This window comes from Crocuta crocuta, unplaced genomic scaffold (assembly GCF_008692635.1).
Source record: "Crocuta crocuta isolate KB4526 unplaced genomic scaffold, BGI_CrCroc_1.0 scaffold70, whole genome shotgun sequence".
Classification (NCBI taxonomy): Eukaryota; Metazoa; Chordata; class Mammalia; order Carnivora; family Hyaenidae; genus Crocuta; species Crocuta crocuta.
The window spans coordinates 17,572,857-17,598,203 of NW_027528417.1; the positions used below are offsets into that span (position 1 = coordinate 17,572,857).

Consider the following 25,347-nt stretch of genomic DNA (forward strand, 5'->3'; position numbering starts at 1 on the left):
AAAACTTCTGTTTACCAAAGCAGATATGGTGTTAAGCAGACACTTGGTTTTCTTAAATGTTATATTCTCACATTAGAAAGATAGCCAGACTACCCTGATCATCACTTCTATGTTGCTTCTCACCATTGTTAGCAGTTGTACCCCGCACAGGGGTCACATGACAGAACCCTAACGTCTTATACTAACATCTTATACTAAGCATTTAACATGGGTGTATGCATGGTACTAGGCGCTGAAGGAAGGTTTTTGTTTTTGTTTTTTATGTTTATTTATTTTTGAGAGACAGAGAGAAGGAGACACAGAATCTGAAGCAGGCTCCAGGCTCTGAGCTGTCAGCACAGAGTACAACATGGGGCTCAAACTCACAGTGAGATCATGACCTGAGCCGAAGTCAGACACTTAACTGACAGAGCCACCCAGGTACCCTGGCAGGAAGTTTTATTTACAAATTATACTTTGGATTAAAAAACAACAACACACATTTATTTATTTGAGAGATAAAGTGTTGGGGGGAAGGGAAGGTCAGAGAGAGAGGGAGAGAGAGAATCCCAAGCAGGCCCCACACTGTCAGCACGGAGACCTACGAGGGGCTCGATTTCACAAACTGTGAGATCATGACCTGAGCCGAAATTAAGAGTCAGGTGCTTAACAGACTGAGCCACCTAGGCACCCAGATTTTTTTTTTTTAAGCTGATGCCAACAGTCTTGAAGAAATTTTGTCAAATGCAAAAGATCAAAATTCTACTGTCTAAATCTAAATCTCAGTCTAGGCTGCATATGAAAGTCACTTGTAGAACGTTAAAAACCGTACCTGTGCAGGGCCCAAACCAGACTGATTAAACCAGTCTCTGGAGTAGGGTGCCAGCATCCATGTTGTTTTAAATTTGCCCTGGGGATTGTAATGTAACCAGCACGAAGAATCTCTGCTCTGGATCTCATGGAATAAAGTTTATTCTATCCCCTCCACCAGTGGGGCTCCAGGTGTTTCCTGTAAGTCTTTTCCTCCCTCCTGACTAATTTTCAGTTTAATCCTTTGAAACCTTATCATTGTAATAACAAAGTTAATCTCACTCCCCAGTGTAATAGGAACTTTGTTTTTTTTGTTTTGTTTTGTAATAGGAACTTTGAATAAGTTCCTTGGACTTTAGCTTTATATGAAGCAACTAAAAGCTCTCAAATTCCTGCCAATTATTGGGTAATGCTAGACTATGAATTGCAGAAAAATACCTATTTGCCATGGTATTGGTGTTAAATTACATCCATTGGTTTTATGGATGAACCCATCCGTGAAGGCTGCCTTCTAGAATTTACTATCCCTCTTGATTGAAGTGACTACTATTTCATGAAGTTCTTAAGGGAAGAGCTTGAGATAGTCAGGTTATGTTTTTAACCCACTGGAGTAAGGATGGAATGAGAATTATGAGAGGACATGTCCTTTGTAGTTTTCTTTAAGTTGTTGGCGGTTGGGAGGATGGGAATGCCTGAAGTCAGCTGGTCTTGGGAAGGCGTCAACTGTTTTATTTTTTCTCTAATTTAAAAACATTTTAATTTCTTTTTGATTTAATTTTTAATATTTTGAGTCTCTTGAAACCTGAGTCTGATCATACAAGAATTACCTTAAAGAGTTTATGTGTCTAGATGTTTGTCATAAAGGCAGCTTCAGGGGAGGGACATCTCAGAAAAACTTGGGTCAGAAAAGTTTATAAGAGGCTGTCCATTCTGTGTTTGTGTTAAGATCTTGTGAATTAAGGAGAGGAGAGAGAGAATATGCTGTAGTGTCTGAGGCCAGTCTATTCTGATTGTATCCCAAATACTGCCCTTTTTTAAGCTTATTTATTTATTTTTGAAAGAGAGAGTAGGGTAGGGCCAGAGAGAGAGGGGGGCAGAAAATCTGAAGTGGGCTCTGTGCTGACAGCAGCGGGGCTCGAACCCACGAACCCGTGAGATCATGACCAGAGCCAAAGTCAGACGCTTAACCGATGAGCCGCCCAGGCGCCCCTAAATACTGCTGTCTTTGTGGAGTGTGCCAGATAGGAGTGCTCCAGCCTTTAATCCCCTCGAAAGCTGAGAGGCGCCTCTGCACTGCCAGTTGATTCCTGCCATCCCCGCATTCAGGAACAACTTGGATGAATCCTCAGCCCCCAGGCTTAGGAAGCCTGCGCTGCTGTTGTCCTGCTGTCAGGAAGGGATTGTTCAGCCTGGAGAATGATTTCTGGCCCCTTGTATCTTGTCCCAGGGGCCTCCATGCAGGGGAAAACCCACGGTTGCCCTGTCAGCAGACATTCCGCTCTGGCAGCCTGTTAAAATGAGATGGGACAAACCAGTTAAGCGGTGGCCATGCTGTGTGATAGGTGTGCTGATTATCTGCCACGGGGATGGTGTTAGTGTGCACAGAGGAGGGGAAGTCTCGTACGCAGTTATCTCCCTTTGCTTATGGATCGAGTGTTCCTTGTTTCCCTCACCAGATGGACATGAATATGACTGTGTGTTTCCCTGACCTTTATTTGAACCATAGCAGAACGTGGATTTCATTGACCCCTTTTAGCTCCCCCGGTACCCCCCACTGTGCCCATTACCATTACCTTGGTAGGACAGAAAATGCTCAGTATCTTGTAGCTACATAATCCCCAGGAAGATATAAATGGCAGTAGTATTTCCTTGTTTAATGTTTTCTCAACTCCTGGATCAAGCAGTATTTTTCCCTTTGGATGCATCGACTGCTGCAGAGGCCTTTCTCTGGCTGAGTCCTCTGGCCATGGAAAGCCTTTCCATCTGCAGTGCCTGTCAACTCTCTGGCTGAGTCCTCTGGCCATGGAAAGCCTTTCCATCTGCAGTGCCTGTCAAGAGAAGTAAGGAGAAATGGGCGCCCTTATCTCTTCTCAGGAGAAACTGTTAAAAGTTACTCCTGAAAAGGATTTAAACTACTGTAACATAAAAAACAAATAGGCCTCATAAAATACACTCCCCCCTAGGTCAGCATGCACAAAATACTAACGATATAAGCTGTTCAGCTGCTCAGGACTACCTTAGCACTACTGACATTTTGAGGCCAGATAATTCTTAGTTGTGGGGGGTAGTTCTCTGCACTGTACGATGTTCAGCAGCATCTCTGGCCTCTACCCACTGGATGAATGGTTGTGACAACCAAATATGTCTCCAAACATTGCCAAGTGTCCCCTGGGCAAGAAAAATCACCCTCTTTGAGAACTGCGGGGCTCCACACACTGTGTAATACTGTGGCCACATGTCGCTGAGCATTTGAAATATGTGCAGTCTGAATTGAGATGTGCTGGATATATAAAATACACAGTGGGGCGCCTGGGTGGCTTAGTCAGTTAAGCGTCCGACTTTCGCTTAGGTCGTGATCTCGCGGTTCATGGGTTCGAGCCCCGCGTCGGGCTCTGTGCTGACGGCCAGCTCAGAGCCTGGAGCCTGTTTCAGTCTGTGACTCCCTCTCTCTCTGACCCTCCCCTGCTCACACTGTCTCTCTCTCTCTCTCCTAGAAATAAATAAAAACATTAAAAAAAAAATTAAAAAAAATACACAGTGGGGGCACCTGGGTGGCTCAGCCGGTTAAGTGTCTGACTCTTGTTTTGTCTCAGGTCATGATCTCATGGTCTTGCTGACAGAGTGGAGCTGGAGCTAGCTTAGGATTCTCGGTCTCTCCCTGTCTCTCTGCCCCTCCCCTGCTCACACTGCCTCTCTCAAAATAAATAAACTTTAAAAAAAATACACACTAGATTTCAAAGACTGTACAAAAAAGGAGTGCAAAATATCTCATTAGTAATTTTTATTATTACATTTTCACATTACATAATTAATGTAATATTTATTATATATTACATTAAAATGTAAATAGCATTAGATTATTACAATTTTATTGATTATGTATTTAAAAGATAATATTTTCTATTGGATTAAATAAAATATATTATTGAAATTAATTTCACCTGTTTTTATTTACTTTTTAAATGTAGCTACTAGAAAAACTTAAATTACATTTGTGACTTGCATTATATTTCTATTCGACAGCACTGAGCTGATCTAATTGACCAAATATAGTTTAGCCATTATTTTGTATTAGGTTTTTAGTACACATTAAACCATTGGATTAAAATTATTTTTTTCTTTCGAAAATTTTCCTTCATACATTACTGTCATAAAGACAGAGAAAATGTACAGTGTTATATATTACCAGTTTTCTTTCCTGAGTACCTGACAGTGGCATATTAAAATTACTTCGATGTTCAGGGGCGCCTGGGTGGCTCAGTTAGTTAAGCAAGCATCCAACTCTTGATTTCCGCTCAGGTCGTGATCTCCTGGTTCGTGGGATTGAGTCCCAGGTCAAGCTCTGCACTCTCTCTCTGCCTCTCTCTGGCCCTCTCCTGCTCTTTCTCTCTCTCTCAATAAGCAAATAAACATTAAAAAAAAAAAAGAGCAAAAGGAAAACTGGTTTAAAAACAAATCAGTTCAATGTTCAGATTATGTATGTCTTAACACTTACCTCCTTCTTGTATTGGAAGTATATAAAGTTGTATCTTAAAATTTAATATATTTCTCAATTCATGACATTGAATTTAGAGGCTGAGAGAAAGAAGCTTTTGAACCAATTTAGTAGATTATTCTGGATTTTGACCTTTTGTAAATACTAGAATGTAACCTGCATGAAGGTAGTGATTTAGAGATGTGGGGTCTGTTCATTCTTGCATCTCTAGCACCTACAACAGTACCTGGCACGTAGTAGGCCCTCCAATAAATACTTACTGAATGAATAGATTGAAAAAAATTGTATATTTTGGGGCACCTAGATGGCTCGTTCAGTTGGTTAAGCATCTGACTTCAGCTCAAGTCATGGTTTCACCTTTTGTGGGTTCGAGCCCTGCATCAGACTCTGTGCTGACAGCTCAGAGCCTGGAGCCTACTTTGGATTCTGTATCTTCCTCTCTCTCTCTGCCCCTCCCCTGTTCACACTCCGTCTCCCTCTCTCTCAAAAATAAATAACCATTAAAATTTTTTTTTAAAATCATATATTTTTCAGTAAAAGCTGGCTGTTGAAATATATCAGTTAGCTTGTCTTTAGCTTTATTCTTCTTCCCCTTAATGTTAATTTCATTATGCAAACATTTTCCTTTTTATATTTGAACTCATCCATCTTGCCTTTGAGAAGTTTCTGGCTTTGGGGGAAAATGGAGGCTATCTCCCTCCCATAGCTCAACTAAATAAGCAACTTAATTCTCTTCTACTTATTTCATCTTTTTAATGTAACTTTTTGGGATTAATCCCAGCTGTATTAATATATGGTATATCTTTTAGATGTTGGAGTTGCCAATTTCCAATGTGGGGGGCATTTCCCCTTCCCCCACAACACCAGGCAGTTCTTGGATACCAGCAGAATATCTGAGAGTTCAACTCAATTCTGACCCTACCCCAAGACAGCATCAGATTCTACATGTTAAGGGCTCAGACCTCTAAGACTGCCCTCCGTCCCTCAACTTTAGATGCTAGTCTCCAGTCCCAGGTTGTTTGTTATTTTTACTTTTGACCGACTGGCTACAGATTGAAGACTCTAACAACCTCTTCCTTAAAGTTCTTTGAATTCACTAGAGCAGCTCACAGAATTCAGGGAGACACTTACTGACATTTATCAGTTTATAAAGATATGATAAGCCATGTGAATGAGCAGCTAGATGAAGAGAAACACAGGGCGAGGTGTGGGGAAAGAGCATGGATCTCCAGGTGCACCAGTCTCCCGAAATCCCCATGTATTCCCCATCCTGGAAGCTGTCCAAACCCAGTCTTTTTGAGTTTTTACAGAAGTTTCATTACATAGTCTTTATTGACTAAGTTATTGGCCATTGGCTGATTCAGCCTGCAGTCGCCTGGTGGGAGGCAGGACTGGAAGTTCCAGGGCTTTAATCACATGTTTGGTCCTCCTAGCAACCGGTGAGGTGCAACAGTCACTTTCATTACGACCATAAAAGACACCTTTATCACTCTCTAGGAAATGCTGAGGGGTTTTAGAGCTATGATCCAGTAACTATGGATGAAGACCAAATATATATGAGAAATGTATTTTGGTGTTCTGAGTGACCAAATATACATTTCTGTATTTGAATATTATACTTGAATATTACTATTTCACAGTGTGAAACCTGGATCTCAATGAATTCATCTTTAATCTGTTATTTGTTTTTCCCAACAATATTCACTGAATCATGTTTCTCTACCCTGTTAATTTATGCTCTTGTACAGCAAGCCCTTATAGTCTAAATACGTTAAGTCTTTTCTCTTGGTTCATTTCCATTTTTAATCCTTTCAACCTTAGAATCTTGATAACTCACTTTACAGAAGTTAATGTGGTAGGATAAGTTTATTTTTATCTTTAAACAGACATATTCTTTTTTTCCTGGCGTGCTTGGCCAGGTAAGCTTTTATAGGAAGCCTAGAGAGGAGGAGAAGTTAGGCCTACAATCAAATAGTTGGAAGGATGAGACATCTGTACGGTTACTGTCAGGGAGGTATAAAGATAATTTTATTTTGTTTCAGTATAAGTCTATAATGTGTCTGTCTTAAACATCTGTTCATCTTTGGTTTAAAAATAATCAGGAAGCACATTTTTTATTTTTGCAATTAAATAAAATAGTTGCATTCTAGTGTTGTAATCATGTACTTGTGACTTTGAGTTTGGAACTACCATTTGCTTATCATGAGGTTAGTTGAGAGAGTCAGAGCTAGAGAGTCATAGTTTATTTTAATCTGATACTCACCCTGAAGAAAGAGGAGAGCTGTTTATAAGGGTACATTTAAGGTCATCTTGTACGGTGATAGTTTGTTTGCTTGTTTTTTTTTTTCTTTGAAAGGATCATAGCATAGTGATTAAGAGCTGGACTCTGGAGCCTGGATTCAAATCCCTGCTGTCACTCAACATCTAAGTGCCAGAGGGCCTGGGCTTGGGTGGCTCAGTTGGTTAAGCGTCCCACTTCGACTCAGGTCATAATCTCACAGTTTGTGAGTTCGAGCCCCACATCAGGCTCTGTTCTGACAGCTCAGAGCCTGGAGCCTGCTTTAGATTCTGTGTCTTCCTCTCTCTCTGCCCCTCCCTGCTCATGCTCTGTCTCTCAAAAAATAATTAAATGTTAAAGAAATATTTAAAAAAAAATCTAAGTGCCTCCCTTTCCTCAGCTATAAAATGGGAGCAATAATAGTACCTACCTTATAGGGTTGTTATGAGGATTTAAATGAGTATCTAAAATGTATTTGAAACAATACTTGGCACATAGGAAATGCTGTATTGGCTTGTTATCAATTAATTTGCCCAGACATTCCTGTCATCTTCAGGTAAGCGTTTTGCCTTTACAGATACATGCTAGTCATGAGGTCTGGCTATAAACAAGGACAATTGCTCTAGCTCCTTATATTTCTTGTTAAAGTCCCAGAGTAGGTGGGATAGAGGCAGCTTTAGGTCAACAAAATAAAACTGAAATTACTAAAGCTAATAATAGTGGGGGAAGAAGGTTCATCAAGAGAATGCACCTGCCAGTTGATGGATGAACTGGACCCTTACAATTGTAAACTCTCCCTCCCTCCCCTGTCCTTGGAATTTGGCTCCCACTTGCCTTCCCCTCTCCCAGAAGCTGCCCTGGGAACACAGCCTTGAGATAATAATGTGTTGTTGAGACCATCTGGACTGTATACATGACTGAACCTGCTGAGGGCTTCTATATACACTTTTAAGATTCTGGTAGGTGGCTGTGGAGATGTACTCATCTTGTAGTCACTCAAGAAAATCCTCATGTAAGTAAGTTCCCTTGCTTATCAAACCTGCCACCTACCAGTCTAGGGTGGTTTGCCTCTTTCTCTGTTCTCTCTTTGCCTTGCATGTATGGGGGCTGGTTTACAAACCAACAATTGGTAAGCCAGCCAAGAGACCAAAGAAATGACCTTGGGAAAGAGGCATCCTCCTTGGGGGAATCCCTGGCTGGCTGTCTACATTGATGTGGGGAGTGGTGGCCTGTATGTTAACAGCTGCTTGTGGACCACCATGTGAGTATTGGGACACCCTGAAAATGCCAGTGGGTCTGATGCATATTTGAGCCACTACACATAGCACACTGCAGCGAAAGGGAAATGAATGCCCACCGCAGTGAGCTGGCTTCTGCCCTGGGAGTGCTGCTGGCCACTGATGCCCAACTAACTAGAGGCTAAAGCTTGGATCAGAAAGTTGGGTAAGGGCTGAAGTTAGAGAAGGATGTGCAGTTTTCCACTACTCACTTTTGGGACTGGCAGACTAGGTGGGAGAGCAGGATAGTAAGTTGGAGAACTTAGTGTGCGATTTTGCAGAGCTAGGAGGGTGTAGGCTGCTGTGGATTGAGGTCTGAGCACTTGTGACAAAGCCTGATTTGGACTCAAAGAAGTGGCTAAATTGGTAGAGCAACTTACTCTTGATCCCAGGGTCCTCTTGATCCCAGGGTCTTGAGTTCAAGGCCCATGTTGGGGATGGAGCCTTCTTTAAAAAAAAAAAAGGGATCTAAGACTTGGAATTGCTGGACAGCAAAGAGAATGAAGGGGAGAATATTGTGGTGATTGGCAGTGAAATAGACAAAACGCCCAGGGCTGTTTAATCCCTGAAACAGAGGAAAGTTCTAAATAGCAGTTACTCAAAAGACTCCTAGGAGAAAATATATACTCTTTCTCTGCCCCTTGGGGTTGTAAATCTTATCATGTCTTTGAAATGTAAACACCCCAGGAGATAACCAAAACACTGCCCACAGAGAGTGAATTTAAAAATAGGGAAAAAGAGGCTTTTCAAAATACAGATGCTGACTGCTGTAGAAGCTCCCTTGCCTCAGAAAGCTTTGGCCGTGAGACACCTGGGCAGCTCAGTCGGTTGAGTCTGATTTTGGCTCAGGTCATGATCTCACAGTTCATGAGCTTGAGCCTTACATTGGGCTCTCTGCTGTCAGCATGGAGCCTACTTTGGATCCTCTGTTCCTTTTTCTCTCTGTCCCTCCCCAGCTTGTGCTCGCTCTTTCTCTCTCTTTGTCAAAAATAAATAAACATTAAAAGAAGAAGAAGAAGAAGAAAACTTTAGCCATGTGAGAAGTACCTGATTCATAGGTAGAGTTTTGGAATGAAAGCTACAGGGTCTCTGTGTCTGCATGTTCTGTAGGTCTATGAACATATGTTGCATATGTGGTATTTTTCTATCTCCACAGGGCATTGCCAGAATTACTGTGTAAAAGAGTTCTATTTAATTGGCTTAAGGAAAAATAAGTTTAAATATCAATAATGTACTTCTATAAAACTAAAACAATTTTATTCATCTGCTAAAAGGACAAAGTTTTCTTGAACTATCGGTCTGTTCTGGATGAGATTGTGAAAGGTTTTCTTTACCTTTTAAGTAATCTGCCTAGAAAACAAAGATTCTGTGTTTTATGAAAATAATTTATTGCACCTCATGTTATCTTTACTTTAGAAAACTGAGTCTTCTCTATTAAAAGAGCTAAGTTTTTTACAACTCTGTAACTTTCTGTATTAGCTTTCGAAGTCTGTAACTGTCACTTTGGCAAAATGGATAACCAAGTATTGTTTCATGGTGGTCTGTAGCCTAATCAAGTGTTTTAAACCTTTGATATTTATGACAAACTCCCCCCAAATCAAATTCTTTTTTTTATTGTTTTTTAAAATGTTTATTGGTTTTTTTCGGGGTGCCTGGGTAGCTCAGTGGATTGGGCGTCTGACTGGCTCAGGTCATGATATCACGGTTCATGGGTTCGAGCCCCACGTTGGGCTCTGTGCTGACAGCTAGCTCAGAGCCTGGAGCCTGCTTTGGATTCTGTGTCTTCCTCTCTCTCTCTGACACTCCCCTGTTCATGCGGTCTCTCTTTCTCTCAGAAATAATAAAACATTAAAAAAAATAAAAAAAAAAATAAAACGTTTATTGGTTTTTGAGAGAGACAGAGCACGAGCGGGGAGGGGCAGAGAGAGAGGGAGACACAGGCTCTGAAGCAGGCTCCAGGCTCCAGGCTCTGAGCTGTTAGCACAGAGCCTGATGTGGGGCTCAAACCCACGAACCATGAAATCATGACCTGAGCTGAAGTCAGACACTTAACCTCAACTGAGTGAGCCACCCAGGTGCCTCTCCCCAAATCAAATTCTAATAAAGTCTTGTTGACCTTGAACTAACTTTGGGATTTTTCAGAGGGCCCCTGGAAACATCTCAAAAGATGTGTTCTCTGTACATGTGAAAGGAAGACATTGAACTAATTAGGCTTAATTTGTATGTTAAATTTCATGGGAAGCATTGTCAAATAAGTAATGCTCAGCTTTCTTTACGTTGTTCCAGAAATTGTACACAATTCCTAAAAATCTGATATGCCCTGGTTCAGTCGTAATTCTAGTTATTTTAAAAAGGATGTCTCAGAAATAACCAAATTTCCTTGTCAATTTTGTTATAATGAACTCTCACCAGATCTTTAAACATGGCCATTTTTAAGTCTTTGGTCATTTACAAACAGTTATTGTTTTATTCTGATGCTTTTGCAAAAATGTTCCTGCAAAAGTGCTTTATCTTCAAAGAAATTCCTGGAAAAGGCTCTGACAAGTACAGGTTTCTGATAACTAAGATCGATTTGCCTTCATATGCAAGAGGCAATAATGGACCTTTCATGTGCTTCCCCAAGGCTACACATACACAGCTCCACAAGGTCATGGGATGGTAGCCTGAGACCTGTCCCTGTTCTTCCCTACATCAGTAAAATGGGCCCATTACATTGATGATATAATGTTAAGATGTGAAGACTGGCCTCTGCCGTAGGGCACTCTGTAGATTTTGCTGGAATATCTGTAAGGGATAGAATAGGAGTGTGCCCTTGGAAAATTTAAGGCCCAAGGACTGCCACAAAGTTTTTGGGAGTCAAGATGGGCATTATCCTAGAAGCTGTATTGATAAGGTGCAAGCCTTTCTATCCTTTAAGAATGTGAAGGAGCTACAAGCCTATGGAAAGATTTGGAAGTCTTAGAGGACTTTTATCCCCCACCCGACAGAGTGCCTTTACCCCTTATGCTACCTGGTAAAGATCTACTTGGTAAAGATCAGGGTACCCCTTATGCTACCCAGGTAAAGATCTACCTGGGGATCAGAGCAGCAAGCCTTCTTTGAGAAGACAAAAATCTAGTGAAGTAGATTAAAGCTCTAGGCATCTCCCACGCAGGGCTGCCATTTGAGTTAGATGTGTCTGTGACTCTAGAAGATATGGATCAGGTGCTGTGGCAGAGACAACAGAAGGAGACAGTAGTCCTAGGATTTTGGTCCCTGCTCTGTGAGGGAGCAGAAACTTGATACAACCCCATACAGCAATAGCTCCTTGCAGTATATACAGCTCTCCTCCAGGTAGAGCCTCTCAGACAGCAGCCAGTATAACAGCCAGTGGGCTGAACTCAGAGTGGTTTGGCTGGTGATCACTCACAAGCCATAGGTGTTAACCCTCTGTGCTAACAGTTGGACTGTTCTAAAGGAATTAACCCTGTGGCTTGGACAATGGGAAGCTGAGAAGTAGATGATTATAAGTGGACCTTTGGTTAGGATGTGTGGAGGGACATTTGGGTTCACCTGTAAGAATTCAAGGCAGTCCTCAATGTCTTCCGTGTCCCCAGTTTATAAGGTCCTGACACCTTCTGACAATTAAAAAGCTGGTGCCCTGCACAGGTATGAGCCCTTCGGTAAATATAGCAGATTGTGTGCATAGGAATAGTGGCCACTATTGTGCCCAGATGGGATGGTGTATTGCCAAGGATGCTGGATTGCCCTTGAAATACAGTGATTTGGTTAATGCAGTAACAGCATGTTCTCTGTGTTCTAAACAATACCCAAGGCAACTGCCAAAGGAATCTGGGGCCATCCACTGCAGTTTCCAACTTGTGAGAGATTGGGAAATTGATTATATTGGCCCCGTTTGTCAGAGTGAGGGTTCTAAATATGCTTTGATTTGTGTGAACACTGTATGTGGCCCACCCCCAAGCTTTCCCATGTTGCCATGTAAACCCGGCTACCACCATTAGGGAATTAAAGAAGCTGAATGCCATGTACAGATACTTTCATCAACTAGACCGTGATGAAGGGTTGCATTCCAAAGGTCATGATGTTTAAGACTGGGCCAAAGAACATAACATTGAATGGAGGTTCCCTCTCCCCTATAACCTGCAAGTAGCAGGTTTGGTAGAAAGGAAAAATGGAGTCTTCTAGCTGCAGATTAAATTACTAATATGTAAAACCATCATGGCCAGATGGACTAAAGTACTTTCCCAGGCTTTAATACATTTGAATATTTAACCAGTAGAGCCTATTGTCCCATATGCCAGACCGGGGGCCCCTGCTGAGGCACCCAACAATGTAAGGCTTTGGAAGACATAGTAAATAGCCATTGCCCCAACTTTTTACTGTGGACCAACATGCTATGCTGCAGAGAATACCAAATCCCGTCATGCTTGGGAAAGATATCATCTACTAGAATTTGCAAAGAGATGTCCTACCTGGATTGGTGAGTTAGTTCATATCCCTGGGTGAGGAGTAACTACTTACTCTCCATTGAGATCCTGTTGTCAAAATGCACTATGCCTGAAATGGGACATGCCACACTGAAGGAGGGGAAGAGGCGGGGTCCTGGTCTGGCATGTCCCACTGCTGGTCCATCCCCTTATGTCTTACAGTGCTGCCTCCCTAGCAATACATATGGTGTGTACAAAGCTGCCAACCTCCCTCTCCTCAAGACTGGGTGGGTATGTTCTGTTTTCCACCAATACAATCATTTGGCTGCTTTCTTTGTTCCCTCCATTTGCCTAGAGAACAGTATAAAAATGACAGCCAACAATGCCAGACATTATTGAACACTGAATGTCTCTAATGAGAATAGCTGTTCTCTGAAATAGAATGGCCTTGGACATCATTAATGGCATCATTACTGTGCCATTATCCAAACAGAATGTTGTGTGTTTACATATGATGAGTCTCTAATGTATCATCTTTATCAAATCACATGAGAACACAAGTAAATGCCCTGCGTGATCTGACCCCCAGCCTAGGGGACTTAATAAATCAGTGGTTCGAATCATGGGGCTCTTGGTGGAAAAGTTACCACTGACTTTGGGAATCATTGTCTTAATCTGTGTTTTCTCTTTTATGTGCCTGTATAAGTGCTGTGGCATCTGCCTCCAGAGGGGCAGACAGCCACCAAAGGGGCTACTTCCATGCTAGTGAAACCCCTTGCTAACTACTCAGGGCACACTGTAGAAGAGGGGGACATGCGAGATTATAAGAGCTGGTCTTTTTTTTTTTTTTTTTTAAATGTTTTTTTTTTTTCTAGGAGAGAGAGAGAACGTGAGCAGGGGAGGGTCAGAGAGAGAGGGAGTCACAGACTGAAACAGGCTCCAGGCTCTGAGCTAGCAGTCAGCACAGAGCCTGACGCAGGGCTCGAACCCACGAACCACGAGATCATGACCTAAGCGAAAGTCGGACGCTTAACCGACTAAGCCACCCAGGCGCCCCTATAAGAGCTGGTCTTGAAGGGTGGAGTGTTGGGGAAGGTCAAGAGGCTACTACTGCCAGTTGACCTGTGAGCTGGATGTAGGCAATCAGAGGCTCCTTACCTCCCTTCTTGTCCTTGAACTATGGCTTCTGCTTACCTTCCCCACCCCAGAAAGCTGTCCCAAGAACACAGCTTTGAGATAGTAATATGCTGTTGAGACCATCTGGATGGTATATGTGACTAAATTCAGTCAAGGCATCTATGTAAACTTTTAAGATTTGGTGGGCAGGTACAGAGCTCTACTTGATTTGTGGCTGCCAAAGATAAACCTCATCATGTAAATTCCTTGCTCATTAACCCTGCCTCCTACCAGTCGGAGTGGTCTGCCTCTCTCTGCAGTTTCTACTTGCCTCGCATGTACAGGGACCAGTTTGCAAAGCAATGGTTCTCTTTTTCAATAATACTGGAGTATATATTCAATAGTAAGGTTAATTAAGCAAACTGGATAGATGTCTAATTGCTAGAAGCTACACTCTTTAATCCTGTAATCCCCCCATTACTTAGGAATTTATCCTAAATAATCCAGAAAAAGAAAAATAAATTATAATAGTTTATTACACCATTAATCCTAAGCAAAACAGTGGAGAACATAAACAAGAATAGAATGGTTAAGAAGATTCCTCAGTGGTGTATCACAGAGCATTAAATGATAATACAGAGTGTGAGGGGCAGCTGGCTGGCTTAGTCGTAGCATGAGATTCTTGATCTTGGGATTGTAAATTCAAGCCCCATGTTGGGTGTATAGATTACTTAAAAATAAAATCTTTTTAAAAATTTTAATTTTTTTATTAAATTTCTTTTTATGGTTTATTTATTTTTGAGACAAAGAGGGACAGAGCATGAGTGGGGGAGGGGCAGAGAGACAGCGAGACATAGAATCTGAAACAGGTTCCAGGCTCTGAACTGTCCGCATAGAACCTGATGCAGGACTTGAACCCATGAACCGCAAGACCATGACCTGAGCTGAAGTTGGACGTTGAACCGACTGAGCCAGCCAGGTGCCCCTTTAATTTTTTATTTTTGAGGGAGAGAGAGAACACACAGGCGAGGGGCAGAGAGAGAGGGAGACAGAGGATCTGCAGCCAGCTCTGCACTGACAGCAGCAAGCCCAATGTGGAGTTCAAACTCGCAAGCCAAGAGATCATGACCTGAGCCAAAGTTGGATGCACAACCAACTAAGCCACCCACTGCCCCTAAAAATAAAATATTTAGGGGTGCTTGGGGTGGCTCAGTTCATTAAGTGTCCAACTCTTGGTTTCAGCTTAGGTCATGATCTCATGGATTGTGGGTTTGAGCCCTGCTTTGGGCTCTATGCTGACAGTATGGAGCCTGCTTGGAATTCTCTCTCTCCCTCTCTCTCTCTCTTCCCCTTCCCTGTTCGTGTGTGTGTGCGCGTGCGCACGCGCGCACTATCTTTCTCTCTCTTTAAATAAATAAATACACTTAGGGGCACCTGGGTGGCTCAGTCAGTTAAGTGTCTGATTTCAGCTCAGGTCATGATCTTACAGTCCGTGAGTTTGAGACCCGCATTGGGCTCTGGTGCTGACAGCTCAGAGCCTGGAGCCTGCTTCAGATTCCGTCTCTCTCTCTCTCTCTCTCTCTCTCTCTGTCTCTCTCTCTCTCTGCTCCTGCCCCACTTGTGCACAGGCTCGCTCTCTCTCAAAAAAACGAAAAAAAAAAAAAACCCTCAAAAAATAAATAAAATCTTTAAAAACAAATGCAGATTGTGAACCAATATGAAGATATTTTAATTGACATTTGAATAATAAGCCCTAAGCTCTATACTATGCTAGGGGCCAGGGATACAAAAAAGTAAGACAGCCTACACTCCAGCAGTGCTTACGAGAAGCAGCCCATTGCCATGGTACAGGTACAGGGAAGAGATAGGAGGGAGGAAATAAATTTTCTGATCTTAAAAGAGTCAGGAGATTTTGACTGAATGCCTCTAAGTGAGAATCTGGCTCAGGTGAAAGGATAGGACAGCACCACTGGGCCTTGGTTGGACTTGGGTAGTCAGTTTCCCACCTTCCCTTCAGGGGTCCCCCTTCCAGCCTCCAGCCTGGGCCTTGGGACTGGTCAGTGGGGAGAGAGGAAACATGCCCGCCCTCCACCCCCCACCTGTCACTACACAATGCGCATCGGTGGGGAACCTGGTGCTAGACCATTCCTAGACAGCTACTTCTGGATCTTGGTCTGGGTCTGGGTTTGTACGCAGCACAGCACCTCCCTCACTGGGATCTATGGAGAGTTAGCGCTTGACACAAGGGTTTGTAAAAAGAATAACAACTGTAAAAAATAAATAAACGAGTCAGGGAAAGCTGAAGAAAAGAGGACATAATTGAGGTAGGCTGTAAGATTTATCAGATGAATAAATTGGTAATACAGATAATAAGTATTAAATGTTTATTGTATACCCATACTTTGCTAAGCACTTTTTATTATCCCATTAATTCCTCTCAACACTGTGTGGTAGGTGCATGCATCATTGTAAAAATGAGTAAATGGAGCTCAAAGTGGCTAGGTAACATGTTGAAGGTTGGTGGCAAAATCAGCATGCGAACCCATAGCTGTCTTCTAAAATCCATGTTCATAATCCCTGGGTTGTGTGATCAAGCCCCATTGGCCTCTACACTGAGCGTGGAACCTGCTTGAAGATTCTTTCTCTCCTACCTCCGCTCTTCTCCCCTGGCCGGTTGCACTCTTGCTCACTCTCAAAAAAACAAAAAACAAAAACAAAAACAAGACTTACTATATAGCTGCAATAATCAAGTTAGAGGTATCAGTGGAAGGATAATCAAAAAGGTCAATGATATCGAGTCCAGAAATCAACCCATACGAGTATGGTCAACTGATTTTTACTAGGTACAAAAGCAATTTAATGAAGAGATGGTAGTCTTCAACAAATGATGTTGGAACAATCGGACATTTATAGGGAAAAAAAGAGTTTTCATCTAAATCTTATACTTTGTACAAAAATTAACTCAAGGTGAAAGATCTAAATGTCAAACTATAAAACTTTTAGAAGAAAACGTAGAAATTATTCATGACCTAGGGTTAGGTGAAGAGTTCTTAGACAATGACACTAAAAAGCACAATCCATAAAATAAAAAAAAATCAAGAAATTAAAATTGATCAAAATTTAAAACTTTTGCTCTGTAAATGGCCCTATTAAGGGAGAAAATATGTGTGTATCATCTAACAAAAGATTTGAATCCACAGGAGATAAAACATTCTCTAAACTCAACACTGAGAAAATAGTCCACTTAGACAATGGGCAAAAGACTTGAACAGATACTTCACCAAAAAAGTGTAAGCGGCACATAAGCATAGGAAAAGATATTCAATATCATTAACCATTAGGATAGTGCAAATTAAAATCAAGATGAGAAACCAAACCACACCCAATGGAGTGGCTAAAATGAAAAACTAATGATAATACCAGGTAATGGTGAGGATGTGAAGAAACTAGATCTCTCATACATTGCTAGTGGGAATGTAAAATGATACTGCAATAAAGTAATTTCAGTGACAACTAATGTTTGAATCATAAGTTATGTCAAGCTGCTTTATATATGCCCCTCAATGAAATACAATACAAAGGAAATTTATGTGTTTCAAGATCCATTTATGTTAGAGATAGTAATGATTGTTGTTCAACATTGTGAATATAACTAATGCCCCTGAATTGTACACTTAAAAATAATCAAAATGGATATTGAACTCGAGTTGGAAGAGGCGAGTCTGGTCTCAAAATGGAGGTAAAACTGCCACCCGGTCACCCCCAGCCCAACTCCAGCCATCACCGCTGTCACCTGGGGGAGGAGTGCCATGATCCAAAGGAACCAGAACAGTTGAGAAAACTGTTTATTGGTGGTTTGAACTTGAAACTACAGATGATAGTTTAAGAGAACATTTTCAAAAATGGGGCACACTTACAGATTGTGTGGTGATGAGAGACCCCCAAACAAAATGTTCCAGGGGGGTTGGTTTTGTGACTTACTCTTGTGTGGAAGCAGTGGATGCAGCAGTGTGTGCTCGACCACACCAGGTAATGGGCATGTAGTGGAACCAAAGGGAGCTGTTTCTAAAGAGAATTCTGTGAAGACTGCTGCCCATCTAACTGTGAAGAAAATTTTCGATGGTGGTATTAAAGAAGATACAGAAGAATATAATTTGGGAGACTACTTTGAAAAGTATGGCAGGATTGAAACCGCAGACGTTGTAGAGGCCAGGCAGAGTGGAAAAAGAGAGGATTTGCTTTTGTACCTTTTGATGATCATGATACAGTTGATAAAATTGTTGTTCAGAAATACCACACCATTAATGGGCATAATTGTGAAGTGAAAAAGGCCCTTTCTAAGCAAGAACTGCAGTCTGCCGGATCGCAAAGAGGTCATGGAAGTGGATCTGGCAACTTTATGGGTCATGGAGGAAACTTTGAAGGTGGTGGTAACTTTGGCTGCGGTGGAAACTTTGGTGGAAGAGGAGGCTGTGGTGCTGGAGGTGGGGCAGCAGAGGTAGTTACAGAGGAGATGATGGTGGATATAATGGATTTGGAGGTGATGGTGGCAATTATGGTGGTGGTCCTGGTTACAGCAGTAGAGGAGGCTATGGTGGTGGTGGACCAGGATATGGAAAGCAAGGAGGTGAATATGGTGGCAGTGGTGGAGGATATGATGGTTACAATGAAGGAGGAAATTTTGGAGGTGGTAACTGTGGTGGTGGTGGGAACTATAATGATTTTGGAAATTATAGTGGACAACAGCAATCAAATTATGGACCCATGAAGGGGGGCAGTTTTGGTGGAAGAAGCTCGGGCAGTCCCTGTGGTGGTGGTTATGGATCTGGTGGTGGAAGTGGGGGATATGGTAGCAGAAGGTTCTAAAAGTTTTCAGAAGAAAAGGGCTACAGTTCTTAGCAGGAGAGAGAGCAAGGAGTCGTCAGGAAAGCTGCAGGTTACTTTGAGACAGTCGTCCCGAATGCATTAGAGGAACTGTAAAAATCTGCCACAGGAGGAATGATGATCCATAGTCAGAAAAGTTACTGCAGCTTAAATAGGAAAACCTTCTTGTTCAGGACTTTCATAGCCACAGTTTGCAAAAAGCTATTGATTAATGCAATGTACTATCAATTAGATGTACATTCCTGAGGTCTTTTATCTGTTGTAGCTTTGTCTTTGTCTTTTTCTTTTCATTACATCAGGTATATTGCCCTGTAAATCGTGGTAGTGGTACCAGGAATAAAAAATTAAGGAATTTTTAAGTTTATATTTTAATTTTCAATATTTGTGTAGTTCACTTTTTCTACATTTTAGTGCAGAAACTTTAACAAAATGCAGTTTTGAAGGTGTTTCCTTGTGAGTTAACAAGTAAAGAAGATCATTGTTAATTACTGTTTTGTATGAATTTTGCTAAAGTTGACTGTAAAGAAACACCTGCTGACTTGCAGTTTAAGGGGAATCCATTCTCCGCATTTCCAAACCATGAAATGAACAGGCTGTGACATGTGGAGAGAATAGATATTTGTATGTTGCAATGTGTGTTTTAGATAAATAGAATTGAGTATTTAAATTAGCATATTTGTGAATTTAATAGCATTAGATTTACCTTCAAATGAAAAAAAAATCTCAAAATTCCTGTTTGGTTTTTTGCATTTTATTTCAAAATGTAATCATGTGATTTCATTGTGTTAGCTTTGCTGAGAGTCCTAGCTGTGTTTAGATCGTCTCCATTCTACATTCACCTTTGTCACATGTGAACTGCCATAGTTTTATTTGGGTGTAAAGAATGTCTACTGCCCTCTGTTTAAACTCTGGAAAGGGGTGGTAGATGTTTTCCCTTTCCCTTAAGAAATCATTCTTAAAAACTATTCAAAGTAACAGAACCACTAAGCCTGCTGTATCTGAGCAAATTAGTGGCTGCTCTTTTCTTTTCCCCTTTTTAAAGCACAAGAGGCCTATAAGTCTTCAGTTATTTTCTGTGGTTTAATATATATCTATTTTTTTGATACAAGCTTTCAGAAGCAAGAGAATAAAAATCATGTGTTCTTGAACCCTTAACTGGCCGGCATGCTTTCCTGTGTGTACCCTGTATATTTCACTGGATAAAACCAAGGACAGTCTGGATAAAATCATCCCTAATGATGTAATTACAGTAGAAGTGTAGCACAGTTGCTTAGTACAAGCTCTCACTTCCCAGAGACCCAAATTTAAATTTAAATAGTCTGAGTTCTTGCTCACTTAAAAATCCAGAAGAACACACTGTTATTCCATATGTATGCTTCAACATAAGTCGTGTTGGTATGAGTTAACAGTTTGGCTTGGAAGACCCTGGTTGAGAAGAGTTTTAGATAAGGTCATAAATATAAAAACCAATGTCTACTGTTGTGCACCAGCTAGTGCTTAAAATTTCATTCGAGCCTTAAGTATGTGCTCTGCTGTTACTCTTTCTTTGGCAGTTGAATGTTGAATTAGATATTCTTATTTTTGTTTTCAGAAGTACTAAGCAAAACAAGCAATAAAAAGGGGAATGGTGTGAGCTAGTGTTTGAATATGCTCTCTTGCTCTAATTCTGTGTCTCTGTGCGTTATTAATATTTGAATGCATGCAATGCCAGTATGGAGATCGGTCTTCACAGATACTGCAGTTTTCCAGAAAACACTCACAAACCAATAAATGTAACAGAACAACATTCCATTTATTCATGGACATATGTGAATAAGCAGTGTAGAAAACAGGCTAATATTAGAAAATGATTAAATCTTTAAAACTTCAAATGTGATTATATAAATGGACACTGTCAATGTTCATAACTTAAACCTGGGTACCTGGTCAGAGGAATGCTTGGGAAACATTTTATTAAAATTGAGCTAAATTGTCTCAAAAAAAAATCAAAATGGCAGTTATATATATATTTTACCACAATAAACAAATCCACTTATTGTATCTTGCAAAAGCTTCTTGCCTAACTTTCAACTGAAAGTGGTTAGTCTGAATGTAATGACATAATAAATAAAAGCAAATGTCAAGAGAAAAGTCTAATAGAATTCTCTGATGCCTTCCAAGAGATAAATATGTTCAATTAAAATAATATACTCATGAATTGATTTTCAGTATTTAGCAGTGCCTGTCTGTATGAAAAGACATTTTCAAAGATGAAATTGTAAAATCTCATTATAAACCAGCATTAAGGGGCACCTGGGTGGCTCAGTCGGTTGGGCGTCCAGCTTCAGCTCAGGTCATGATCTCACAGTTCATGGGTTAGAGCCCTGCGTCGGTCTCTGTGCTGACAGCTCAGAGCCTGGAGCCTGCTTTGGATTCTGTGTCTCCCTCTCTCTCTCTGCCCCTCCCCCACTCACTCTCTGTCTCTGTCTCTCAAAATAAAAAATAAAAGACATAAAAAAAACAGCATTAAGAGATGAAAATTTTAATAGATTTTAATTCAAGGGAAAACTACTTTAAATCCCAGTTAAGTTGAGAAAGAATGAAATCTGGCCATGTATAGCAACATGGATGGAACTTGAGGGTGTTATGCTGCGAAATAAGTCAGACAGAGAAGGACAAATACCATATGTTTGCATGTATAGGAGGATTAGGAGGAACTTAACAGAGGACCGTGGGGGAGAAGCAGGGAAATAGTGGAGGAGTGGGAGAGAGGCAAACCATGAGAGGCTCTTGAATGCTGAGAACAAACTGAAGACTGATGGGTATAGGGGGGAGGGGGGTGATGGGCATGGAGGAGGGCACTTGTGGGGATGAGCACTGGGTGTTATATGGAAACGAACTTGGCAATAAACTATTTGTAAAAAAAAAAAAAAAGAAAGAAAAAGAAAATTTTAAAACATTTAAATTACAAAAAAAAAAAAAGTTTTTTGAATCAGGTAATGTAAAGATAAGCCCTGACAATGAATACTCAGAGACTGTCAGATAGATAAAATAATAATACTAAAAATAAGTGAATAAATAAAAATCTGAGGATAAGGGCTTTTGGATAGTGCCAAATCTATTTTGGCCCCTGTAGTGACTATTAGGCCTCTGGTTTTCGCAGCTACTGTGGTTTCAAGATTGTTGTTTCTCAAGGATACTATTGGGATCAGGGGAGACAGGAAGAGGGCAAGTTAGAATAGTGCTGAGCTTGCTGTTCTTACAAAGATTAAGGTGTTTGCTTTGAATCATTGCAAGCCTTTGGTTAATTCCAAGAGTTCTGAAGCAGATGAATTTGACAATTCTTTTTATCAGTTTTCTTGTTGATATTTTGGAGAAGTGGATTTTCATTTCTTATGACATTACCTGAGAAGTGTTGCATTAAGAAACACTTATGTGTGTGTATGTTTGTGTATATATAGATGTATATATATTAAAATTCATGTGTATCTGTAAACACATACTTATATATCTAATATGAAGAACTGATTTAGAAAGTATATTTCCCATAACTTCACCTTGTTAAGCATGTACATAACTGCGTGTTAGAGTTAACAAAGATTGGCAAGTGTTTCATAATACTTACCATGAACTGGCAGGATTACTAGTGATCTCTTTTCCTCTATCAGTTTTCTGTATTATGTTATTTTCTTATTTTTTCTAAATAATTATACATTATTTCCATTAAATAATAAAATAATAAAAGGTTTTGTTATCTGAAGAAAAAAAAAAACCCAGTTAAGTGAGATGTTATTCCCCCATAAAAGAATCCCATTCTTCTCATTATTAGATCTGTAGTACCGAAAAGTGTATTCAATTAGTACTATATTTTGAATTTTGTCAATAAACATTTTTTGGAAATGTGTTTTCTTTTGTAATATAAGTACCTACATAATATCCTCAATTTTGCCTCTTGGCCCACAGACCCTAGAAAATTTACTATGTGGTCCCTTACAGAAAATGTTGCCAACCCCTAGCTTAGAGCATTGATTTTTCACTTTTTCTTTCTTTGTTTTTTTTTTTAATGATTGATGTTTTTAATTTAAAATTTTTTAAATTTATTTTTTAAGTTTATTTTATTTTTTTGACAGAGAGAGAGAGAGAGCATGATCAGGGGAAGGGCAGAGAGAGAGTGGGACAGAGAACCCAAATTAGGCTCTGCACTGAGAGCAGAGAGCCCCATGTCGGGGTTGAACCCAGGGAATTGTGAGATAATGACCTGAGCCGAAGTCAGACACTCAACCAGCTGAGCCACGCAGGCGCTCCAATGATCGACTTTTTTTTTTTTTAAACAAAAGTTTATTCTTAAATGTACAACAGGATTGAAGACAATGCTTCATTCTAGCTATAGGTGGCAACAGTGCTATCACAGGGAACCCAGATGTTTAAACAGGAATGGAATTAAGGCTCACCATTGCCTCAGGCGCAAGGAACAATTTACTTTTTGCCAGATTTCTCAATTCTACCTGTGGCCAGCGGGCCCTTCCCTGTGGTCTGGTCTTTGCTTTTCAGCTCCTGGAGTTTATTCTGCTCTTCTTTCTGTTTCTGCTTGAATGCCTTATCTTGTCCATTTTCTGCTTTTGGGCTGCTTCAGGGGTTTCTTCCCACCCCCCTCGCCCCCGGATGTGGCGCCTGCTTCCCCTTCCCCCAATTTTTCACGTTTTCTTCTTTTCTAATGTATGATTAAAAGGTTTTTTTAATGTTTATTTATTTTCAAGAGAGACAGGGTCTGAGCAGGGGAGGGGCAGAGAGAAAGGGAGACACAGAATCCGAAGCTGACTCCAGGCTCCATGCTGTCAGCATAGAGCTCGAAACAGGGCTCAGACTCATGATGCGAGATCTTGACCTGAGCCGAAGTCAAATGCTTAACAGACTTGAGCTCCCCAGGTGCCCCTCTGATATATGATTTTAAAGTGTTCACAGTTTCACTCTATGGTCTGCTTTAGCCCCACCTCACAAATTTGGATGTCCTATAATTTCTTAGCATTTTGTTCAGAATATTCACTAATTTCCATTTTATATATTTAATTCATATTATTTAGAAGCGTGTTGGGGTGCCTGGGTGGCTCAGTTGGTTAAGCATCCAACTCTTGGTTTTGGCTCAGGGCATGGAGCCTGCTTGGGAGTCTCTCTCTCTCTCTCTCTCTCTCTCTCTCTCTCTCTCTCCCCCCCTCTCTCTTTGCTCTTCTCCCCTGCTCACTCTCTATTTCTCAAAAATAAATACAATAAACTTCAAAATATATATAGATTTTAGAATGTACAACACAAAGAGTGAATCATAATGTAGACGGTGGATTTTAGTCAATAGTAACATATCAGTATTGGTTCATCAATTGTAACAAATGCACCACCCTAATGGAAGGTTGTTACTAATGGAGGAAACAGATGGAGAAGAGATGGGGAGAGGAGGGGGTATATGGGAACTCTTTGTACTTTTTGTTCAATTTTTCTGAACCTAGAAGCGCTCAAGAGTTTGGAAGTTTTACATAGCTGGTTTAACGTTCCTTAGCAAGTTCTTATCATACAAGTTAGTGTTTAACCCTGAGTCTTGGGGTTTCTCAGGTAAGATGTATCTGGTTTGCAGTCTGAGCTACTATGTCAGGTAGATTTGCCCCTCTGTTTTTCTAATGTTCATTAAGTGTGCCTCTGCCCTCTCCATCTGTTAAAACAGCTGGAATGCCAAGATGCCTTGGAAACAGCAGCCCGAGCTGAGGGCCTTTCCCTGGATGCCTCCATGCATTCTCAGCTCAGAATCCTGGATGAGGAACATCCCAAGGGAAAGTACCATCATAGCTTAAGTGCTCTGAAGCCCATCCGGACCACTTCCAAGTAAGAGGCTCTGCCAGTTAATGACTTCCCTGTAAAGCACCAAAAGCACTTTTGAAAATTTGGGCTAAGATTAGACCATTTGGGAAGACCCATGTATAGTCCAGAACCGTTTGCTAAACAGTGTGTTAGAAATGCTGGCTAGCCTGTCTGTGTGCACTGACAATTTTGTGCTTTGGGTTTTCTCTCCTTAGACACCAGCACCCAGTGGACAATGCTGGGCTCTTCTCCTGCATGACTTTTTCTTGGCTCTCTCCTCTGGCCCGCATGGCCCACAGGAAGGGGGAGCTCTCAATGGAGGACGTGTGGTCTTTGTCCAAACACGAGTCTTCCGATGTGAACTGCAGAAGGTAGGCGTCTCCGGTCCGCCTTGGTCTCCCACATACTGGGTGCATAGGCCTGAGCTAGGAGGGTGGGTCTGGCAGTGTGACGCCCTCAGCTCTGTGTTCTTTTAGGATCTGAGCTGTCCTGTGGAGGGAGGGTAGCCTGGGGATGACTTTCTCTTTGCTCTTCTGCTTTATCTCCTATTTCACCTTTAATCCTGTTTTAACCACGGGCTTTCTCTCTCTCTCTCAGCCCCGCTTCTCTTCCTGAGTCGACAGGGAAATTATGTTGCTGCCTTGTGACAGAATACATTTTTGTGGTAGCTGATTATCATGATTAAAATCTAGCTTACAACTTTACATTTGACTACAGGATTCTTCAGAAAGGGTTGGGGACCCTTGAGAAAGGAAGTTCTTAGCCACGAACAAATTCTGTTTAGGGATATTTTTCGGGGGGAGGGGAGGAAGGACTTTTATTCTAATCATTTTCTATATCGTGAGTGGCTTCCTATACAGGGTAAATATGTAGTTACCCAGGAAGGACATTTTTTTCCTGGAAGGTGAAGTCTGTGTACATAGTTTAAAGGAGAGGCTCGCGTAAGTGGTGTCAAAGCTTGGAGACAAAAAGCAATGCAGGAGGGAATCTAGGGAGTGTATGTTCACCTGTGGAGATGTGTAACGAGGACATGTGCCC

General features: G+C 41.1%; 1 protein-coding gene and 2 pseudogenes across 4 annotated transcripts in view; 2 read left to right on the forward strand and 1 right to left on the reverse strand.

Moving 5' to 3' along the window:
• ABCC5 (ATP binding cassette subfamily C member 5) overlaps positions 1-25,347 on the forward strand; it is a 168,255-nt gene that overhangs the window by 85,376 nt on the left and 57,532 nt on the right. For all 4 annotated transcript variants that reach the window (XM_077754472.1, XM_077754473.1, XM_077754474.1 and 1 more), the window contains 2 exons: positions 24,176-24,333; positions 24,525-24,680. In XM_077754472.1, the coding sequence (XP_077610598.1) occupies positions 24,176-24,333; positions 24,525-24,680 (314 nt within the window). The remainder of the gene's footprint in view (positions 1-24,175; positions 24,334-24,524; positions 24,681-25,347) is intronic.
• Positions 17,336-18,588, forward strand: LOC144223749 (heterogeneous nuclear ribonucleoprotein A3 pseudogene; annotated as a pseudogene).
• Positions 22,942-23,491, reverse strand: LOC144223650 (translation machinery-associated protein 7 pseudogene; annotated as a pseudogene).